Raw genomic sequence first — 18,861 nt, 5'->3', positions numbered from 1 at the left:
GGGGGAGGCAAACATTTCTTAAACAAGACCCAGAAAGCACTGGCCATGAGGGAAAATTGATAAACTATACATTCACTTTTCTTTTTCAGAGACAGAAATTTTGTTTCCGATCGTTCTTCCATTGGCAGCCTGTCTAGTGCAAATGCAGCAGGCAGAATCCAGCAGCTTCATTTGTCAGAAGATTTAAGCCCTCGGGAAATACAAGAAAATACTTTTTCTCTTCAAGCAGGTATTTATATCGTATTATTATATTTTACTATTTGATACTGTTTAGCATATTGTTTTATTATGCTCTGTGATGGTGATAATTTATTATTCTCTGTTATGTATGGTAATAGGAAGTAGGCATAATTTGTAAGTTTAAAAACTGTGAAATTAAATCCATGTAGATGACTAAAACCTCCAGGACTCATGTTGGGCCTGCAGGTTAGTCATACCACAGACTTTTCGCTCCCTTTCACATTCTAAACACATTGAGAAATCAGCATGGAGGTCAGACATAAGGAGAGCAGAATAGTAGCCTTATTACTGGTAAAGCTGGATTGGAGAATTCAGCTTGCTTTGTGGCCAGAATCATGGTTCCTATGTTTTCTAGATCTCAGGGCACCCTCCTTCAGGGAGATTCTATAATCCACACACCCATTCCCCTGGAAACAAGGAGGTGCCTTCATTACTCCACGTGAGCACCTAAAGGGAGGACAGAGCTTCTCTTGCTGCACAAAAGCAGGAGCAGGGATGTATGCTCACACTTTTGGCAGTTTGGCACAACCCCAAACAAGGTTCACACAGGGGCACCTGGCCTTTGGGACAAGTGGGGCTTTGGAGCTGCTGACCGTGCTGGGCACCCTGCAGCAGCCAGTGGAGGGGTCAGAGAGGCACTGGTGGGGGTGCGGAGCAGCAGGAGGGCAGGCTGGTAGAAGTATATTAGGATATATGTAATGCCCAAGGAGCAGTGCAGGGCCAGCACAAGGGCCCCATAAAATGGTAGCACCCTTTACAGGTGCTCTGTGCCATAAGATCCAGAACATTTCTGGTTGGACAAGAAGCAGCTCAGTACAGAATGTCATGGGAGGCTGCTGCTGTGGCCATGAGTGGGCAGGGAGGGTGGTGCTCTAGGGGTGGGATTTAACATCGGGCAGATGCACTTAGACTTCTGGCCTCTTTCCCTTAGTAAGTTCTGCGGCCTTGTCTGTCAGTCTCTGTGAACCTCAGTCTTCTCATCAGTAATGCTGATAGTCACGGTACATCCTCTGATTACAAGGGGTAATTTCGATCATGTATTTGAAGTACTCATGTATCCAACCATTGTAGATGTATTTACTGAGAACCTGCTGAGTGCCAGGCACCTGCTGGCCACTGGGGGTTATTTATGATGAAGCTGCCTCCCTGTACACAGTAAGTGCTCAATAAAATGTTGCTGACAGGTGTAGATGCACACGAGTTATATGATGAGCAGAGGCAGACACCACTGCAAGTCAGTTTCCCTCCCCCCAGAGCTATGTCCCAGGGAAGGGTATGGTGTTTGGAGGAGTGACTCTGCTCACGGGATCCCCTGAGGAGCTAGAGTATTGACAGAACTGTGTACAGCGCAGTTGGTGATGACAGATGCGATCACTTGGTGGTTTTCCTTCCAGCCTGCTGTGCTGCCCTCACCGAGCTGGTGCTCAACGACACCAACGCCCACCAGGTGGTCCAGGTGAGAACGAGGCTCTCCGGGCTCTGGCTGCAGTTCACGTCTGTGCTCACGGACCCCGCCTCGGGCAAACTCTGTATCCCAGAATGCAGCTTGTGGGATCCCATGCTGTGGTTTTAAGATGTTTTAATAGGTCTTATTTAAGTTCCAGAATTCCATTTTATATTCTCTTTTATTTTTTAATTTTTTAAACTTTTTTTTAATTAAGGTTTTATTTTTTTGGTCAGAGAGAGAGAGCGCACAAGCAGGGGGGAACTGTAGGCAGAGCAGATGGGAGGAGAAGCAGACTCCCCCACCAGGCAAGGAGCCTGATGTGGGACTTGATCCCAGGAGTCTGGGATCATGACCTGAGCCGAAGGCAGATGCTTAGCCTACTGAGCCATCCAGGCATCCCTAACTTTTTAAACTTCCTTTTAACATTTTATTTTTAAGTAATCTCTACACCCAACATGGGGCTCAAACTCAAACCCCCAAGATTAGGAGTCACATGCTGTACCGACTGAGCCAGCCAGGTGTTCCTAGACTTCTATTTTATAGTCTTGTCCTTCCTTTACCTCACTTGGCTTAGAGAAACCGGCCCTTGGTTAATCTATGGTGTTTCTTCCCTATATTATGTGCAGTTTTTTCATTTTATCTCTTTTTAAAACAATTTTGAATTGCTTTAATTCTGGACATATAGGATACCATGAGTTGAAGATAGTAGTCATTTGAATTAAGAGCATATCAGGTTATTCAGCTAGAGGTGACTGAAATACCACACCAACAACGTATTTATTGCCAAGAAACCAGTTTCACAAAGCATAGCTCGTTGATCAGCCCACCACATATACAGCAGTATATGGAAGTAGCAGTATATCAATATATATACATATGTATATGTATATACAGTAGTATATGGAAGTAGCATACAATATTTCCAACTTCAACTTCAAAATACACAAATACATAAAATCATAAGAGATCAGATCACTGATGATTAGAGGCTCGAGGGCAATCTCAGCACATCAGGGGTTAGAGGTGGAGCAGGGCGTTTGGACTTGGCCATGTTGAGGTTCAGTTCCTACTGTCATTTCTTGGTGGTTCAGTCTTTGGAAAAATGACTTAGTCTCTCTAAGATTTGGGTTTGTCATAGATAAAGCAGGAAAATTATAGACTGACTCACAGAATAGCTATAAAGATGAAATGCAGAAAGGCAGGTAAAGCTCTGCACGATTTTAATATAAAAGCCCATGTATAATAGAGGTCAGCAAATCAAGTATTTAATAGATAATAGAAAAGTAGCAATAAGTTAGCACTTTTTGTTCATTCTGTATATATATTAGAGTAAGTCTAGAAGGATAACTTTCTGTACTTTTCATGGGTCACTTTCATTTTTTTTAAATCTATTACTCTTATTTATTTGTTCTATGTTCTTTTCTATAATAATTTATTTATGTATATAATTATTACCAAACTGTAAAGGGAGAAATTATATTTCATAGTTAGACAATTAAAATGCAAAGTATAAAGATATTTGGATCCCTTTACTCAGTCCCTTTTTATCCCTTACTCTTTGTTTTTCAAGTATTTAAATGACTTTAAATTGATATGCTTTATGATTTATCCTCTTTAAAGACGGTTGAAAATTTAGATTGTGGTTGTAGTTTTTGGTGTGTAAAAGTATTACATTGATATATTTACTGTTCTCCTGTAAACTTATACAAAGTACTAAAATTCTATGAATATTTCTTCTCTAACATTAATTTTCGAGGTTGTGTAGTTGCCTCTTTGTGCTTCTGTGTTTCTATGGCATTGCCACTGGTCATAGATAACACGGGTTTTTATTCTTCCAGGAAAATGGTGTATATACAATAGCAAAGCTAATTTTACCAAACAAACAAAAGAATGCAGCAAAAACGAATCTATTACAGGTAATAAGCATGTCCATTGTTCTTCAGTATTGAGTTATTGAAATCTGGGGAAACTGTGATAATATAAATTCCCTCCCAGTCTCTGTAGTGACTGGGAGGGGAAATATCAGGTGCAGGAGGCTGGCTTGAAAACAAATGCTGTTAAAACAACACAAAGGGCTTAATAGTGGTTTCTCTGGGTGGGGTGATCAGATGATTTTATTTATGTATTTCTTTGCTGATCAGTAAGTTCTGTTTTTTTCCAAAACAATGCTTATGTATCGGAAAACTGTAAGAGGAAAATTATATTCCTTTTTTTAAGCACTGACCACAGTTGGTAACATTTCATCTTTACAAGGAAAGCCTGTAAAATGATCTGGGTAGATGAGAAGAGACTTGCCCAGTCGATGAAGGGGTATGCCTGGGGCAGCCGTGGCATCTGCTAAAAGGGTGGAAGGGCATTCTGCACAGGGAGAACACTGTGTACAAGGTGGGAGAGCCAGAGAGCTTAGAGTGTGCTTAGGCTGCCCAGTGGGGCTGGGGTTGTGGTCAGGGGAGAGAGGTGAGGCCTCACAGGTAAGAGGGGTGCCTGTTACTGCACCTGTGTGCTGTTTTGAAGAGTGCGCATCAGGGAGCCAGTGTCCCCGAAGATACTGGAGAGATAAAATCAGATTAAAAGTAAGCCTTTGCAGTACTTGCCACTCATGTTCCCCCCCAAGTCATTAGGAAGAGGAAGTAAGAATCCATGTTTACCTCCAACCTGATTGAAGGGCTGTCACCCAGAGCGAGAATGAAAATGAGCAGAGAGGTTCTGGTGGTATCTGTGGACTGGCAGGCAGAGGTTTTCAAGAGCTACCCATGAGAACATATGGGTGTGGGACTTCATTTCTTTGGTGTGCCACAGATGCGTGATATGATGCTGGACCACAGAGTCAGGCAAATCCACTCTGCAGATGCATTTTGTCAAGCCTGTTGCTGCTTCCTAAAAATTCACATTGAAATGGTTTTCGAGGGGGCTCCTGGGTGGCTTAGTCGGTTAAGCAATTGCCTTCAGCTCAGGTCATGATTCCAGGGTCCTGGGATCGAGCCCTGCATCAGGCTCCCTGCTCAGCTGAGAGCCTTCTCTCTCCCTCTGCCTGCTGCTCTGCTTACTTGTGCTCTCTCTCAATCTCTCTGTCAAACAGATAAATAAAATCCTTAAAAAAAAGAAAGAAAGAAAGAAAGAAAGAAAGAAAGAAAGAAAGAAAGAAAGAAAGAAAGAAAGAAAAAGAAAGAAAGAAAGAAAGAAATGGTTTTTGAGGAGCATTTGCGTCCTGTACTTTCTCACTGCCTCTACCACCCTCCCCCAGGCTCGGTCATGGTGTTGTGTCAGCTGCCTGCTTCTCTGGGCAGTTTTATTTGGGACCTTCTGTATTCAGACCACTAATTTTATGGAATGATTCCAGATCCAAGTTCAGCAGACCCCGATCACCCCCATGGTGGCCCGTGTCCAGGCCCGACTGCAGGCCGGGGGCTCTCTGTTTTTTTTTCTTGGCACTGCAAACCGTCAGACGTTTAGACGTTTATTTTTCTTTGGTCAAGTCTCACAGACCTCTTTCTGAGTGTTCTCGGGAGTTACTGTAGATTGTTCTATTTGGGGAACGCTTAAGACTCTTTACTCAAGAGACCAATTTGTCAAGTTTGAGTCCAGTGTGCCTGTGGCTATTTTTATATGTCATCATTTCAAGTGTTTATTTTCTCATAGAAGCCATATAAATATTGAGGCATACATAGCAGGCTAGAAAGAAAATAAACCTTGAGCTCCTGAAAATCTCTGGACGTTTGGTTTTCTCAGAGTAGGAATTTTATTTCTGGTCTCTGTGTTCATTTTGTTCTTTCTAGAAAGGAATTAATGACAAGTACTGAGTGGAACGAGGCTAACATCCGAGCATTCTACAACATAAACACTTTTTAAAAATATGAGACCTACCCCAGGTATTGATGGTTTTTGGTTTTAGTCCTAAGCTTTGACTCCCACAGAGGCCAGCCACTCACAATAAAGTCACTTTAATGTTTAGTTCTTGATAATTTTATGCTGGGGATGTTTTAGTTTGCTGAGCTACCATTAGAGAATCACACACCCTTTTATTTTCCAGTGTTATGCATTCAGAGCCTTGAGGTTTCTCTTCAGTATGGAAAGAAACAGACCACTCTTTAAAAGGTATGAGCTTAGAGAAATTTAAGTGACCGGTGATCATGAGAGTACATGGTTTTCACATACCTGATTTAGATGTAAACAGTAAGAGAAGAATGAAGCAGTAAGCAAAGCATGTGTTTTCAGATTTCTTAGAATCTGCACATAAAAACACTGGCTTACCCTAGTGATATCTTAACCCTGAAAGTGAACTAAATGATGAAGAAAGGGAATAAATCTCTCTATCAGTACAATTCTTAATTACTGTGACTGCTATGGTTTTTAGTTTTCCTTTTTTATTTTTTTCTTGGACGTTAACATTTTAAATGGATGGTGTCAAAATATGTGCTTGTTCTTACGCATTTAGAAATTCCAAAGTTGGTCTATGCGTTTCCTGTGAATCAATGTAAAAGAAGCATATGTCAGGGTATCCTTCATAGGGCAGGAGCTCATTTGAAGGGGAGGAGGCTAGGTGTTCTTGGGTCAGGAGGCTGTGCTAGTGAGCATGACAGGAAAATCAGCCCCTTGGGAAGCAAACAGTAGTTACCTACATGTGTGGTCTGCATGCCCCTGGCTTGGCCAGGGTAGCCAAAATCATAGGCCCAAGTTCTTACTAGAAATCTATTGATAATGTGGATAGAAATAAAAACTTGAGTTAATATAATGTGTTTTGTTCAGAAGCACTGGTGCATTTTATGTTGCTACCTTATTTACAAATGATGCTTGAATTTGAGGGAAGAAAAAGAAGTAAAGTTACTATAACCTTTTACTTCAAGGCCCTAAACCAACCATTTTTATGGACTTAGTGATTTTACTAAGCCCTTAAAACCAGTACCCTGCAAATGATTCATAAATCTCTCCATTTTTTTCATTTACCTGTATTTTTCTTTTATTTTCATAAAACATTTAAGAATGGGGTTAGTATTTACCTCCTAGGGTTAATATGAGGACTGAATCAAATGGCATTTATGAAAGTGTTCAGCACTCCATAAACACCCCATAAACATTCCTTTCCAAAATGTTTAAGGCCTGTACCTCCAAATATCTTACAAACAAGTTTTTTGTATAATTTGTATCATAACATGAAATCTGCCCTCTTACCAAATTTCTAAGTGTAGGGCACAGTATTATTAACTGTAAGCACAATGTTGTACCCCACATCTCTAGAAATTTTCCTCTCTGGTTGCTTTTCATTATCCCTTAAGAACAATAGTTCTAGTTCATTTTTGTGAGATAAGCTGGTGAATACTATTTGCCCCCACTTTGTTGACAACCTAAGGAAGTTAAGTTTGTTTAATGTAATTAATCTGTGAGTAAGCTAGGTCCCAAAGGGAAGGAATGAGCAACGGTTACCAAGCCCTACATGAAATGTCTGTGTGTATGTTTTCCCTATAGACTTTTCCCCACTGACTTGTTTGAGATCTTCATCGATATAGGACATTATGTTCGTGATATCAGTGCTTATGAAGAATTGGTATCAAAGTTGAATTTGTTAGTGGTAAGTCCTGAGTTTTAAATATTTGGTCAGGCTGGTATGTGGTCAGGAATGAAAATTATCATAGTGTGCCCGTTTCCTTTTTATTTTTTCTTTTAGGAGGATGAACTGAAGCAAATCGCTGAAAATCTTGAAAGCATTAATCAGAATAAAGCTCCTTCGAAATATATAGGCAACTATGCGATTTTGGATCATCTTGGAAGTGGAGCTTTTGGCTGTGTCTACAAGGTGACTTTGCCCTTGGGGAACAATATTTCTGACATTCCAAAGCAAGCCAGACATCCCACTTACACACACCCATGCAACTGGATTAGAACCCTCATTAATGAAAAACAGATACAAATTAGAATGGTTGTTTTTGCCCATCAAATAGCTATACTAATGTTATCTTATCTCAGCTCTCAGCTCTAGAAATTGGTCACTGATCTTTGAAAACAAAAGTCCTTGCTAATGTCTCACAAAAAATAGTCAAAATGGCTTGTCCCAGTGCATGAGACTTCCTCTAAATTCATACCAGAGTTTTCCATATTTACCCAGGAAAACCTACCAAATAGTGCAGATTGATCCAGGAGATACCAGTTTTTTGAGCTGAGCTTAGTGTGTAGACAGAATTTTAAAAGTTCTGTTACTTATGTAGATTATTTAGATTACTTGTTTTAATCATGTGACTTATTAATCGATTTCTTTTTTTCCTTCTTTCTACCCCCACCCCATTATTATTACTTATTCTTTTTATTTTATTTTTTGGTCTTATTTTAGGTTAGAAAGCGAAGTGGCCAAAATCTTTTAGCAATGAAAGAGGTCAATTTACATAACCCAGCATTTGGAAAGGATAAAAAAGACCGAGACAGCAGTGTAAAGAATATTGTTTCTGAATTAACAATAATTAAAGAGCAGGTAAACGTTTTTCTTGTTTATGAGGATATGTTCCTTAACTGAGTGTCATTGAAAGAAAATAGAGTTCTTGTGCTATTCTCGTCCATGCTGTTTAAGAGCTGGTTCTGTTTACAATAATTGATATTGAGGTGGTAATATTTTAGTTATTTTTCTGCAGGCTTGACATTGAACCGTAGAAAGACTTTCTGGAGTTGGTATCCGTGCTTGGGTTGCAGAATGATTGGGTTTACAGCAGAGTGCCACATATATGAAACATCCTTCTTTTTTCATTGCGAGCATCTCCATTTCCTCTCATTATATTGTGGAATATTTGGTTACTTAGTTACATGCATAAGCATATGACTAAGAGTCCCCTGACTTTTGTCAAGTGAAACCAAGCTGTTAACATTCCCCAAATACAGCTTATTAAATCTAAAAGTAGATTTTCAAGATGGGTTATTATTTATTGGCATGAGCGGAATATTCAGACATAATGTAACAACTCAATTAACTATCATTATGAAGGTTTGTTTGGGGCGAAAGAATAAACATGTCAGAAGAGAAGTGAGATCGGATTTTGTGATCCAAGAATACATGGGTTTCTTTTTCAGCTTTCCTTATTTATACATTCATTATGGATACTGTTCATTTGCAACTCCTGTGGAGAGTAACCAGCTTCCCTGCTCTGTTTTCCACCAGTTAAATTTGCGTCTCTGCTGGGACATAAAGATCACCAAATAAATATGACGATCTTTATTCATCAAAATACATAGTTCTAGCCCAATTCATAAATTGCAGTACATACTATCATTAACAGCTTATTTTATAGTTGACTTTCATATATACTAAAAGAGTGGACCTGAAGAAGTTAGTGTGTGCTCCTGCGTGGGATACTCTGATCTTCAGCAGTGTGCTGTTTCACTGTAGCACAAGGCTAGAGCATGGCCTTTGCTTCAAGCTGATCAAGTATTTTCATTTGAACCCTGATCTCGATGTGGTCCTGACCGGTGAGCTAGGCTTAGATATGATTCTGTTGCATACCTGGTCCCGTATTGTTTCAAATCTGCTGGCCACTTGATAGTTGATGAGGTAGACCTTGTTTTAGCACACTTCTTAAGAAAAGAAAGTATCAGGTAAGGACAGATAAGAGGCTTGTGTTTGGGCTTTGAGATAATTCAAAATTGTATAGTTGCACTCTTAAGAGAGAACTGAACCAATGGAAAGGATTATAACATTGAGAGGTCTAAAGGGAGGAGGTGATGGCAGACAGAAATGGCAGAAATGGAACTAGAAAAGGAGAATGTGTTTGTTAAGAATAAGACTAACCTGCAGTCAGAAAGAGGCTCCAAATACATTGGCCTAAATAAGAGGCCTCGCAATGCAGTGAGCTGTTTCTCTTCCTGTAACAATCCTAGCCGTGAGTGGACCAAGCTGGACCAAGCGGACCAAGTGGTGTTCTCTGTTCCAAGCAATCATTTGGGGATGTAGGTTCTTTCTCCCTTACTGCTCTGCTACCTCCTAGGCCATTGTCTTCATCTGCATGGTTGAAACTGGCACAGGCATGTTCACATCCAAGGTGAAAGAGCGTGGTGGGGGGAGGGGTTCCCCAGTATTTAGGTCTCAGACACAGGAGCACATATGTTTCCCCTTACATTCCCTTGGTGAGAACTTAGTGGCATTCCTTCTCACGGCTGCAAGGGAGGCTGAGAGATGTAATCTCTGACTGGGAAGCCATGTTCCACCCATACTCAAACGCAATGGAGGAATAGGAGAGGAGGTTTGTGGTGGACAGTTACCAGACTTCCCTTCAAAAAGGTAAGAAAAGAGACCAGAAATAAATGCAAGCCATTTATAAATGTAATGTCAACTATCCTGAGATAGAATAAATTTCAATTTGCCCTAGAAACTTAAAATATAAATAAGCAACTATAAAAATTTTAGCATTCTTATAGAAAAGTAAAGTTTTGAAAAAGTGGAATTTCCACATCATATCCTGAGGTATACTTAGGTTAAAGAACGGAACACTTCTTAAACATGGTGAGGAAGACTTCACTCAAGACTATTGCAATAGGAGTCAAACTATTACAGCAGGGGAGAGAGATTGAATTCAACTCAAAGACAATAGCAACAGCTAGCAATTTACAACCAGGAGGCTGGGTGAAAGGGTGCCTGGATGGAAAATTACTTGGAAGGACTTCATTAGCTATCAAAGATGGGTTGATGAGGAACTTGATTGGGATATCAAGAGTGGGGAGATCTTGCTAATCTGGTTTGGCAGGATTCTTGGTAAATCTAGGCAGTCCAAGAATGAAGTCTAGTCAAGAAGAGAGCTCAGAGAAGCCTGACTTTGGCCAAGAAGGGAGTCCTTTTCAACTATTATTATAATGTAAACTCTTAGATTACTTCAGTTTCATACTAACCATTTTGGAGAACATAGAAAGACACAAAGTGTGAATAGACATAAACAGTACATAGGAATATTTAAGTAATAGGGAGGGGGAGGCAATGGTGTACATATTCAACATAAATTGCTTCATTACAGTTTTCTTCTCTTTGCAATGTGTGTGTAGTGTTGGGATGGGGAGTGCTACATGAATTCTTCAGTTTACTTTGACTTCTACAGTTCTCTGTTTTGGTTAAATTAGGTGATAAAGTACAATCAGTTTTTAATTCTAATTGATAAGGCTATATGGGAGATTGCTATTTTCAGATTAGTTTTGTAGGTAGCAAATAATAAGAATCATGATGAAAATCTCAAATCTCAATTAGATGACATCTTGAAATGCTTAATTTTATAGATAAAAATGAATACAATAATTTCTGTGTTGTTTCAATTATAGTCCAGTTATATTTTCAAGTAATGTGATGTTTGTTATTTATTTTCTTATAGCTCTATCATCCCAATGTTGTACGCTATTACAAAACATTTCTGGAAAGTAAGTATGAGTTTTCATGATCTTTCTAATTAAGGAAAAGTATCTATATTGTATATTTCTATCTATATTAGAATGTCACAAAATAAACTTAATCAATTCTTTTCTTTTTTTCCCAAGTATTTTCTTTATTTGTGGAGGATCTTGTGCATTACTTATTGATCAGTGAAACAGTGATATAATAATCAATCACCTACAGATAGTTAAAAAGTACTTAGACTCCTATATGAAAGACACTGCACGAACAAAGCAAAATAGTTATTATAGCTCTTTTCTTACACACACACAAAACCATAGTAGGATCAGGAGAGCAGCAAACTAAAGGATGATAGCTTATATAAGACAAAATGAAAAATTGTTTTCGTTGTCTCGGGTGATATTTTTCACCCCCCTAATGAACTGGGAGCGCTACGTCTTTAGATTTACTTTACGTGAAGTTCAGGTAATTACCACAAGGTGGCGATGGAGCCCTGACTGATTCTGCAGACAGGCCCTCTTAGGTGCAAGGATCAAAAGGTTGACATAAGGGGCACCTGGGTGGCTCAGTGGGTTAAAGCCTCTGCCTTTGGCTCAGGTCATGATTCTAGGGTCCTGGGATCAAGCCCCGCATCGGGTTCTCTGCTCAGCGGGGAGCCTGCTTCCTCCTCTCTCTCTGCCTTCCACTCTGCCTACTTGTGATCTCTATCAAATAAATAAATAAAATCTTTAAAAAAAAAAAAAAAAGGTTGAGATAAAGCCAAACTCAGTAACATGCTGAAGACCTTGAAGACCTTTGACCAAAACAATAAAAGTATTGAGAAACCTTAATGATGTGCATCACATATGAAGTTTCAAAGTAAATCGTTTGGAGGAAGATTTAAAGAAGTACAAGGCAACGGTTGGGACTTCCTCATTGCCACTTTATAAGTGCTATTACCATGCAAACCTACTGTGTAGTGTGGCATTTTAAGATTTTACCCATCTTCCTTCACCTAGGTGACTCAGAGGAACCGAGTGCTGAAACTGTCCAGTTAATCCTGCTCCCTTCATATTAGAATTCTTGATACTAGAATAATTTCTTATAATTTAGTGCATATCCCATTAGAGATTAGGATTGGCTTCAGACTTGCACTACTGAAGTGACACAACTTAGACTAATTTAAAAACGAAATAAAACTTTTACAAAAAGAATTGAAAGTGGCTTAAAAATACATAAAATATAAAAATAGATTAGGGAATTATATGAAATTATATGAAATTGAATTAGGGAATTATGGGATTAAGAGTACCCTTACTGTAATAAGCACTGAGTATGGTATAGAACTATTAAATCACTATATTGAACACCTGAAGCTAATATACAGTATATTAATCATGCTTCAATAAAAAAATCAATTAATATAAGAAAAGAAAAAATTAAGCTAGGAGTAAGATTAGTATATACACTGAGTATTTCTTGGAATAATGAACAATTGAAAATAATATGTCTGTCTGTCTTTAGGAGAATAAATAATAACCCATCTGTGTTGTAGAATACTATGCAGCCAGCAGAAAGAATGGCATGGATCTGTGTGTAGTCTTAGGCCAGGCTGCTGAATGAAAAAGGATAAGTGGCGGAACATGTATAGTAAATATTCCACATTTGTGAATATTGTGTACGTATATATTTTATATACATCCATAATATCACAAAGAATACATGTCACATGCCATTGTTAATAGTTTCATATTGGTTTGGGAGGAGAAAGTAGCATTTACTTTGTTTCTTGACATCCAAAGCAAAGAGATGAATGCAATCAGTTATGGGATTCCCTCTATCCATAAGATAAACCCAGTAGAAGTCCAGCTTTCTCTGTTCTAAAGGAGCATGGCACATTTCTGTGGTGGGTTATGTTTTCACCTGTGTCATTGCAAGACCTTGGCATGATTCCCTTGTAAAATTCTGTGAGGTACATCCATGAGACTATCAAACAATAGTTTAAAATGCAATTTTCTGAATTTCTGACATGATTTAAGGGTAAATTTTAAACTACTGAGAGGAAAGGTGGGTTTACATGTTCTTTAGGAAATGGCTCCATGACTTGGCATCATTTACCTTGTTCTCTTTGGCACCTCCCAACTGTTCCACATCTTGGTGTACATAGAAAATGATAATATTTGCCAGCGTAAACTTACGCAACAAGGTAGTCCATAGCCAAAAGAGACTGTTGCTGGGCCCCAGGAGCCCAAGAGCCCCTCACCTCCACTGCCTCCAGGACTGACTGGATCCATATCTTAGCACATCTCTAACTCTTCAGTGCTGTGCCCTGCACACACGTTGGGAAGCTCAGATTCTAATTCATAAGTTTTTTTCTAAATATATTAAATTTAAATTTCTATTATGTCTTCCTTGTTTTCCTATAGATGATAGGTTGTATATAGTTATGGAGCTTATAGAAGGGGTCCCTCTTGGAGAGCATTTCAGTTCTTTGAAGGAAAAACAACATCATTTTGTTGAAGAAAGACTATGGAAAATATTTATACAGGTACACTTTTGTTTTCATTAATTTTGTTTTACCAAACAGTAAATTTCTGAGCTGATTTCTTAGGCATGTTTATAGTAGTCATCAGTAGTGATATGTATATTGGGGAGAATAAAATTTGTTTTTTATTTGCTCTTTCAAGCTGTGCTTAGCTCTTCGGTACTTACACAAGGAAAAGAGGATTGTGCATAGAGATCTGACACCAAACAACATTATGTTGGGGGACAAAGACAAAGTAACAGTTAGTAAGTATCAGAATCTTAAAATTTTTAATTTAATAGTTACTGAATATTATTCAAGAGAGAGTTGTTCAATAGAAGTTTCTGTACTTAAGGGGATATTCTGTATCTGCATTGTCCAATATATGGCTATTGGGCATTTGAATTGTGGCTTGTGTGACTAAGGATGGGAATCTTAAATTCTAACAAATTTTAATTAAGTGAACATCCCTATGTGACTAGTGGCTACTATGTAGTTCTTGATTGAGTTATATTTTGCCCATATGAGAGAATAAAGTACTGTTCTATGTTTAAATATTTAATTTCCAATTCAATGATGGCTAGGTTTTTTTTCTCTCCATAGAACACCACTTCATCAGCAAAAGCCTTTATGACCACCATGTGAGCACATTTTTTTGAACTATTTTAATATAGTCTGTACCATATGGGTGACAAGTGTACATATCGAGAACTATGGCAAATCTAGGTATTTGTTTATTTCAGCATCAGTTTTTATCAAATCAGCTGATACAGGTAGGCCTAATGTTGGCTAAAATTTTACAAGTGAGGAGGTTATTTTTTCCCCGACAATTGTACAATTCTCAATCATAACTTAAAATTAACTTTTTAGCCTAGACTGATAATTTTCATTCTCTTGTTCTTCTTCACTCATGAACACTTGTGTTATTCTCATGGACTATTAATCGTTTACCAACTATAAGTAGGGATATACATATCTAAATCAGTGGTCTCTAAATATTTTTTGCTCATGACATTCCATCAGTAAAACATTTTTTGTAATATACTGCCAATGTATATATGCTTACTTATAAATTCTATATCTGTATCACTCTACAGTTATTTAATATAAGTGTATAAAGTCCTCAAATAAAATATAAAGGGGTGCATTAAAGAATTAAAATAATGGTTTCAATATTTTTTCCTGCCCTCCAGTGGATTGCCCTAGGCATTTAGCTTTGGGGACCACTTCCCTAAATGTTATCAATGTGAGAAACACATGGTAACATTTTAAAGCTGATTCTCTTAGTTTTAATAGAATCTAGTTCTTCATGAAGGCAATCCCAAATGTGCACCTTAACCATCACCACGTGTCTTCAATAACAACAATTATATTTACTGTCCAGATTTTTCTAAGGGCATCCTCTATTAGTTTAAAATATAAAAAGCAACCCCAAACAGGAACGCTATCTAACTTCCAATGCAAAGTTACTTGGAAATATTTCCAGGCCAGGGCAGAAATATGAAATGAGACAAAGTAATTGTGAATCTTCACCTTGGATACAAATTTGCCATAATTTTGTTTGCCATAAACTTTCAGGTTTTTTCTTTTTATAAATTAGACTTGTGTTTCCTTAAGAATTGTTCCCATTTATATACCTATAGATATTTTGATTTATAAGTTAATGAGAATTAAGAGAAATCAAATTTATTATACCTATATATTATTAAATAGGATTGATTTAATTTTGTTTTGTGTTGGTATATGATGCCTTTGATGGCTATTCAGGCCACGTTTCTGGGGAATAGCCAACCCTGCATTTTATTTTCTTACTAAGATCAGCTGTAATCTTTTCTTTGCTTACATTTAATACATTGAGATTAATCTTTTAGTGTAGTAACTTGATTTCTTTTCTGTCTAAGCTTATTAAATTTTATATTTATATTCTGTAATCAGTACTGCACATCAGAAGAGTTTACAAAATAAAGTAGTGCTAAAAATCTTACAAAGAAACACTTACCTCTTTGCAATCCCCAATTCTCAGTTTTCTGAAAAATTTCATTCTCTTTAGCTTCTTCTGGCATTTGATTTTCCATTGTGATAGTTGAGGATTTAGTTTTCGTATTTCTTCTTCTTCCCCATTTACCATCCTGCCAATATAGTTATTGCACAATTTGGGATTGAATCAATATTTAATGTTTACATTATTATTACTATATAATTACTGTTCAATGTTGATCACCTTTCCTCTCTCGTAGACCTTTTTGTTTTTCTTGGAGTTAATAATTGCCTTCTCTTTTGTTTGTTTTCTTAATTTTCTATGTAGGTATTATTTCTTCTTCCCAGGTCTTCCAAAAAGATTATAAAAGCCCTCTCTGTACTGTTTCCGTGTGGCCAAACATGGCAGTTACTCTCAGTTTTGTTTTCCTGGATACTCCATTCTGGTAGCTGCTTGCTGCAGTGGGATTTGAATTTAGGTCTGCTGTATGGCCATTGTCCTGGAGCTCACATTCGCTTCTTTTCTAACTGGAGTCTCTCTTATGTCCTATGATTTTCCCTTCCTTTTTCCTTTCTTTTTTTCCTTTTTTCTTCCTTCCTTTCTTTCTTCCTTTCTCTCTCCCTTTCTTCTTTCTCTCTGTCCCCTTCCTTCCTTCCTTCCTCCCTCCCTTCTAGTTTTCATTTAAATTCCAGTTAGTTAACATACAGTGTAATATTAGTTTCAGGTGTAGAATTTAGTGATTCATCACTTACACACTCTCCTTTTTTAACTCTCCTGTTGTGCTGAAGTGTATTTTCCAGTACTTTCCTTAAAAAGAATGTTCTGAAATGTTCTTAAAATTTTGGGATGCTTGCGTGTCACAAAATATTTTTAGGGGACCTTTGTCCTCTATTGAGTGGGTGTAGTATTCTCAGATGAAAGTCATTATCCTTTCAAATTTGAAGGCATTACTTCAGTCTTCTAGTATCCAGTTTTGCTGTTTGGAAAGCCAATGCTATTTTGATTCCCATTACTTGATATATGAGCTCTTTATTTATCTAGAAAATTTTAGGTTGTTCCCTTCATCCGCAGCTTTGGGTGGGTCTCTCTTCATTCAGTGTATTTGAAACTAGGTGTGTACTTCAATATTGGAGGCTTAAAACTTCAGTCTTGTGAAATTTTCCTGCTTATTTCTTCATTATTTTTCTCCCTTCTTCTTTACTTTGTAGAATCCTATTAGTCTCGGATCTATATGCTAAATAATCTCCTAATTTAAAAATAATTATTCTCTTAGTTTTCAGCTCTGTCTCTTTGTTCTACTTCAGTTATTTCTTCAACTTAATTTTCTAGTACTTGTGTGGAATATTTAATTTTGATTTTCATATATTTTAATTTCCCCTTTTATCTGGTTCTTTATTTCATGTTCATGGAATCCTGATTTTATTCTCTCTCAGGGTAATACAAACTTTTCTCTTCAGCACCCTGCATTGTTTCTGTATCTTCTGGTTCCATCTCCACCCCACCCTCAATCTCTCTTTCCTAATGGAGACATTTCTCAAATGTCTTTGATCCTGGGCTGACAAAGACACTAAATAAACTGTTGGAAGCTCCATGAATTCCAGCTAAGGCTGCCATCTGTGGACTTCATTAGAGCACAAAGACATTTCTCCTTTGGAAACCCCCAAAGTTATTATTCAAACTTTTTCCAGAGAATGCAGCTCCAGTATCTTGACTGAGGCAATGTCTATCTGTTGCTGTCATTTAGGGAATGGTGTGGACAGAGGGGCCTCAGGGAAGTATGTTCAGTTGATAGATTTTCCTTGAATGCTCATGGGTTCATCCATACTCTGCTTTGTTTCTTTCTGGTCTGTCAGTGTCTTTGGAAAATCTCCCTTTCTCTGCTAGTGGCAGAGGGAACTCAGTTACTGAGTAGTGTCATGTGTGAACGTAGGGAGGGACCTGTGGACTTGATCTTAACTCTGTCTTTTGAGCTTTTCTTAACTTCACTTCTCCTTGTGTGGTACACTGGGCTCTACAGGGTGAATGGGCTCCCTTTTGGCCCTCTTATTCTAAGACACATGGTTTGGGACTTCTGCTTGGTATATTCTCCATCTATTCTCCATCTTACAAAAATTCATTGAAATCCTTGTCTCTGTTGTCACCAAGCCCATTTTCATTGTCCTTATGAGTTAGTAATTTCTTAAGGAAAATTTATTTCCCTTCATTTTTAGCAAGATTTTGAGAGCTAGAAGACATACACACATATGATTAATCTACCTTTTTTTTTTTTTTAAGATTTTATTTATTTGTCAGTGAGAGAGAGCACACAAGCAGGGGGCACAATGGGCAAAGGGAGAAGTAGGCTCCCTGCTGAGCAAGAAGAACATTGTGGGACTCAGTTCCAGGACCCTGAGATCATGACCTGAACCCAAAGGCTGACACTTAACTGACTGAGCCACCCATGAGTCCCAGTCAATCTACCTTTTAAACCCAAATGGGCAGGCCAGTTACATTATTAAGTCTATACATTAGATTTAACAAAATATCCCACTTTCATTATACTCTCTATCTTTAAAAAAATAAATATTTTGGCTTGTACTCAAATTGTGAAGGACTCCCAGAAAAAAAAGTAACTTTGTTTACAAGGATAAATAAACTTTTATTTTATTTTTCTCTGTCCTGCCCTTCATCACCATTCTGCCCAGACTTTTTATTGTTAATATTTATTAGACTTATACTTGAGTGTTACTAACTTAAAAATTATATTCAGCTTTTAAAACTTTTTAGCATTAAATGAGGCAATATTTTTCTAGTTTCAAATAAAGAATCAGTGATCTACCTCAGAACAGAATCTTACCTTAATCTAGTTTCTTTCCATTAAAACAGTTACATGGACAGGGTGTTGATGTGCAATTGTCCTTTTCAATGAGTATAAAATGATTTTATGACTAAAAAGATAATCCAAAGAGACTTAATATCACTTAAAGACTTAAAGATATTTTAATGTAATAGTGATGAAAATATTTTTCAGTGTCTATCACTATTGGTATAAATGTTGACTTTAGAGACATTTATTTTTATGATGGGTATGGTTAAATTAAAATCTAGCATTAATTTGAAACCAAATATAGAAGATGCCCATATTTTGGGAGGTTGAAATAAAGCTGCCATTCATAGAGCCTATAAAAAGAGGCTGGGGTGTGTATGAAATCATGTCACCACAAAGGGGCAGCCTTGTCATATTTTATTTTTCTCTTTCTTGTGCTAGAAGGCTTATTTACTCCCAGGAAAGATACACAGAATTGATAAGTGATGTTTAAGATCCGTGAGACAAAATGTACTGAAAATGTAACCAGACAAAAAAA

General features: G+C 37.6%; 1 protein-coding gene across 8 annotated transcripts in view; it reads left to right on the top strand.

Annotated features, from left to right (window-relative positions):
• NEK10 (NIMA related kinase 10) overlaps window positions 1-18,861 on the top strand; it is a gene marked incomplete at its 3' end in the record, with an annotated part of 201,020 nt that overhangs the window by 42,204 nt on the left and 139,955 nt on the right. For 7 of the 8 annotated variants that reach the window (XM_080824601.1, XM_080824599.1, XM_080824596.1 and 4 more), the window contains 10 exons: window positions 90-229; window positions 1,635-1,696; window positions 3,526-3,603; window positions 5,718-5,782; window positions 7,151-7,253; window positions 7,350-7,478; window positions 8,010-8,147; window positions 11,017-11,062; window positions 13,442-13,563; window positions 13,703-13,805. In XM_080824601.1, coding sequence (XP_080680727.1) covers window positions 90-229; window positions 1,635-1,696; window positions 3,526-3,603; window positions 5,718-5,782; window positions 7,151-7,253; window positions 7,350-7,478; window positions 8,010-8,147; window positions 11,017-11,062; window positions 13,442-13,563; window positions 13,703-13,805 — 986 coding nt within the window. Of the gene's footprint in view, window positions 1-89; window positions 230-1,634; window positions 1,739-3,525; window positions 3,604-5,717; window positions 5,783-7,150; window positions 7,254-7,349; window positions 7,479-8,009; window positions 8,148-11,016; window positions 11,063-13,441; window positions 13,564-13,702; window positions 13,806-18,861 lie in introns of all 8 variants that reach the window. The other variant, XM_080824600.1, reaches the window with a different exon arrangement.

The sequence above is a fragment of the Martes martes genome, assembly GCF_963455335.1.
Source record: "Martes martes genome assembly, chromosome: 1".
Taxonomy (NCBI): Eukaryota; Metazoa; Chordata; class Mammalia; order Carnivora; family Mustelidae; genus Martes; species Martes martes.
The sequence above is the reverse complement of the archived record's forward strand: the minus strand, read 5'-3'. Positions and strand labels throughout refer to the sequence as shown.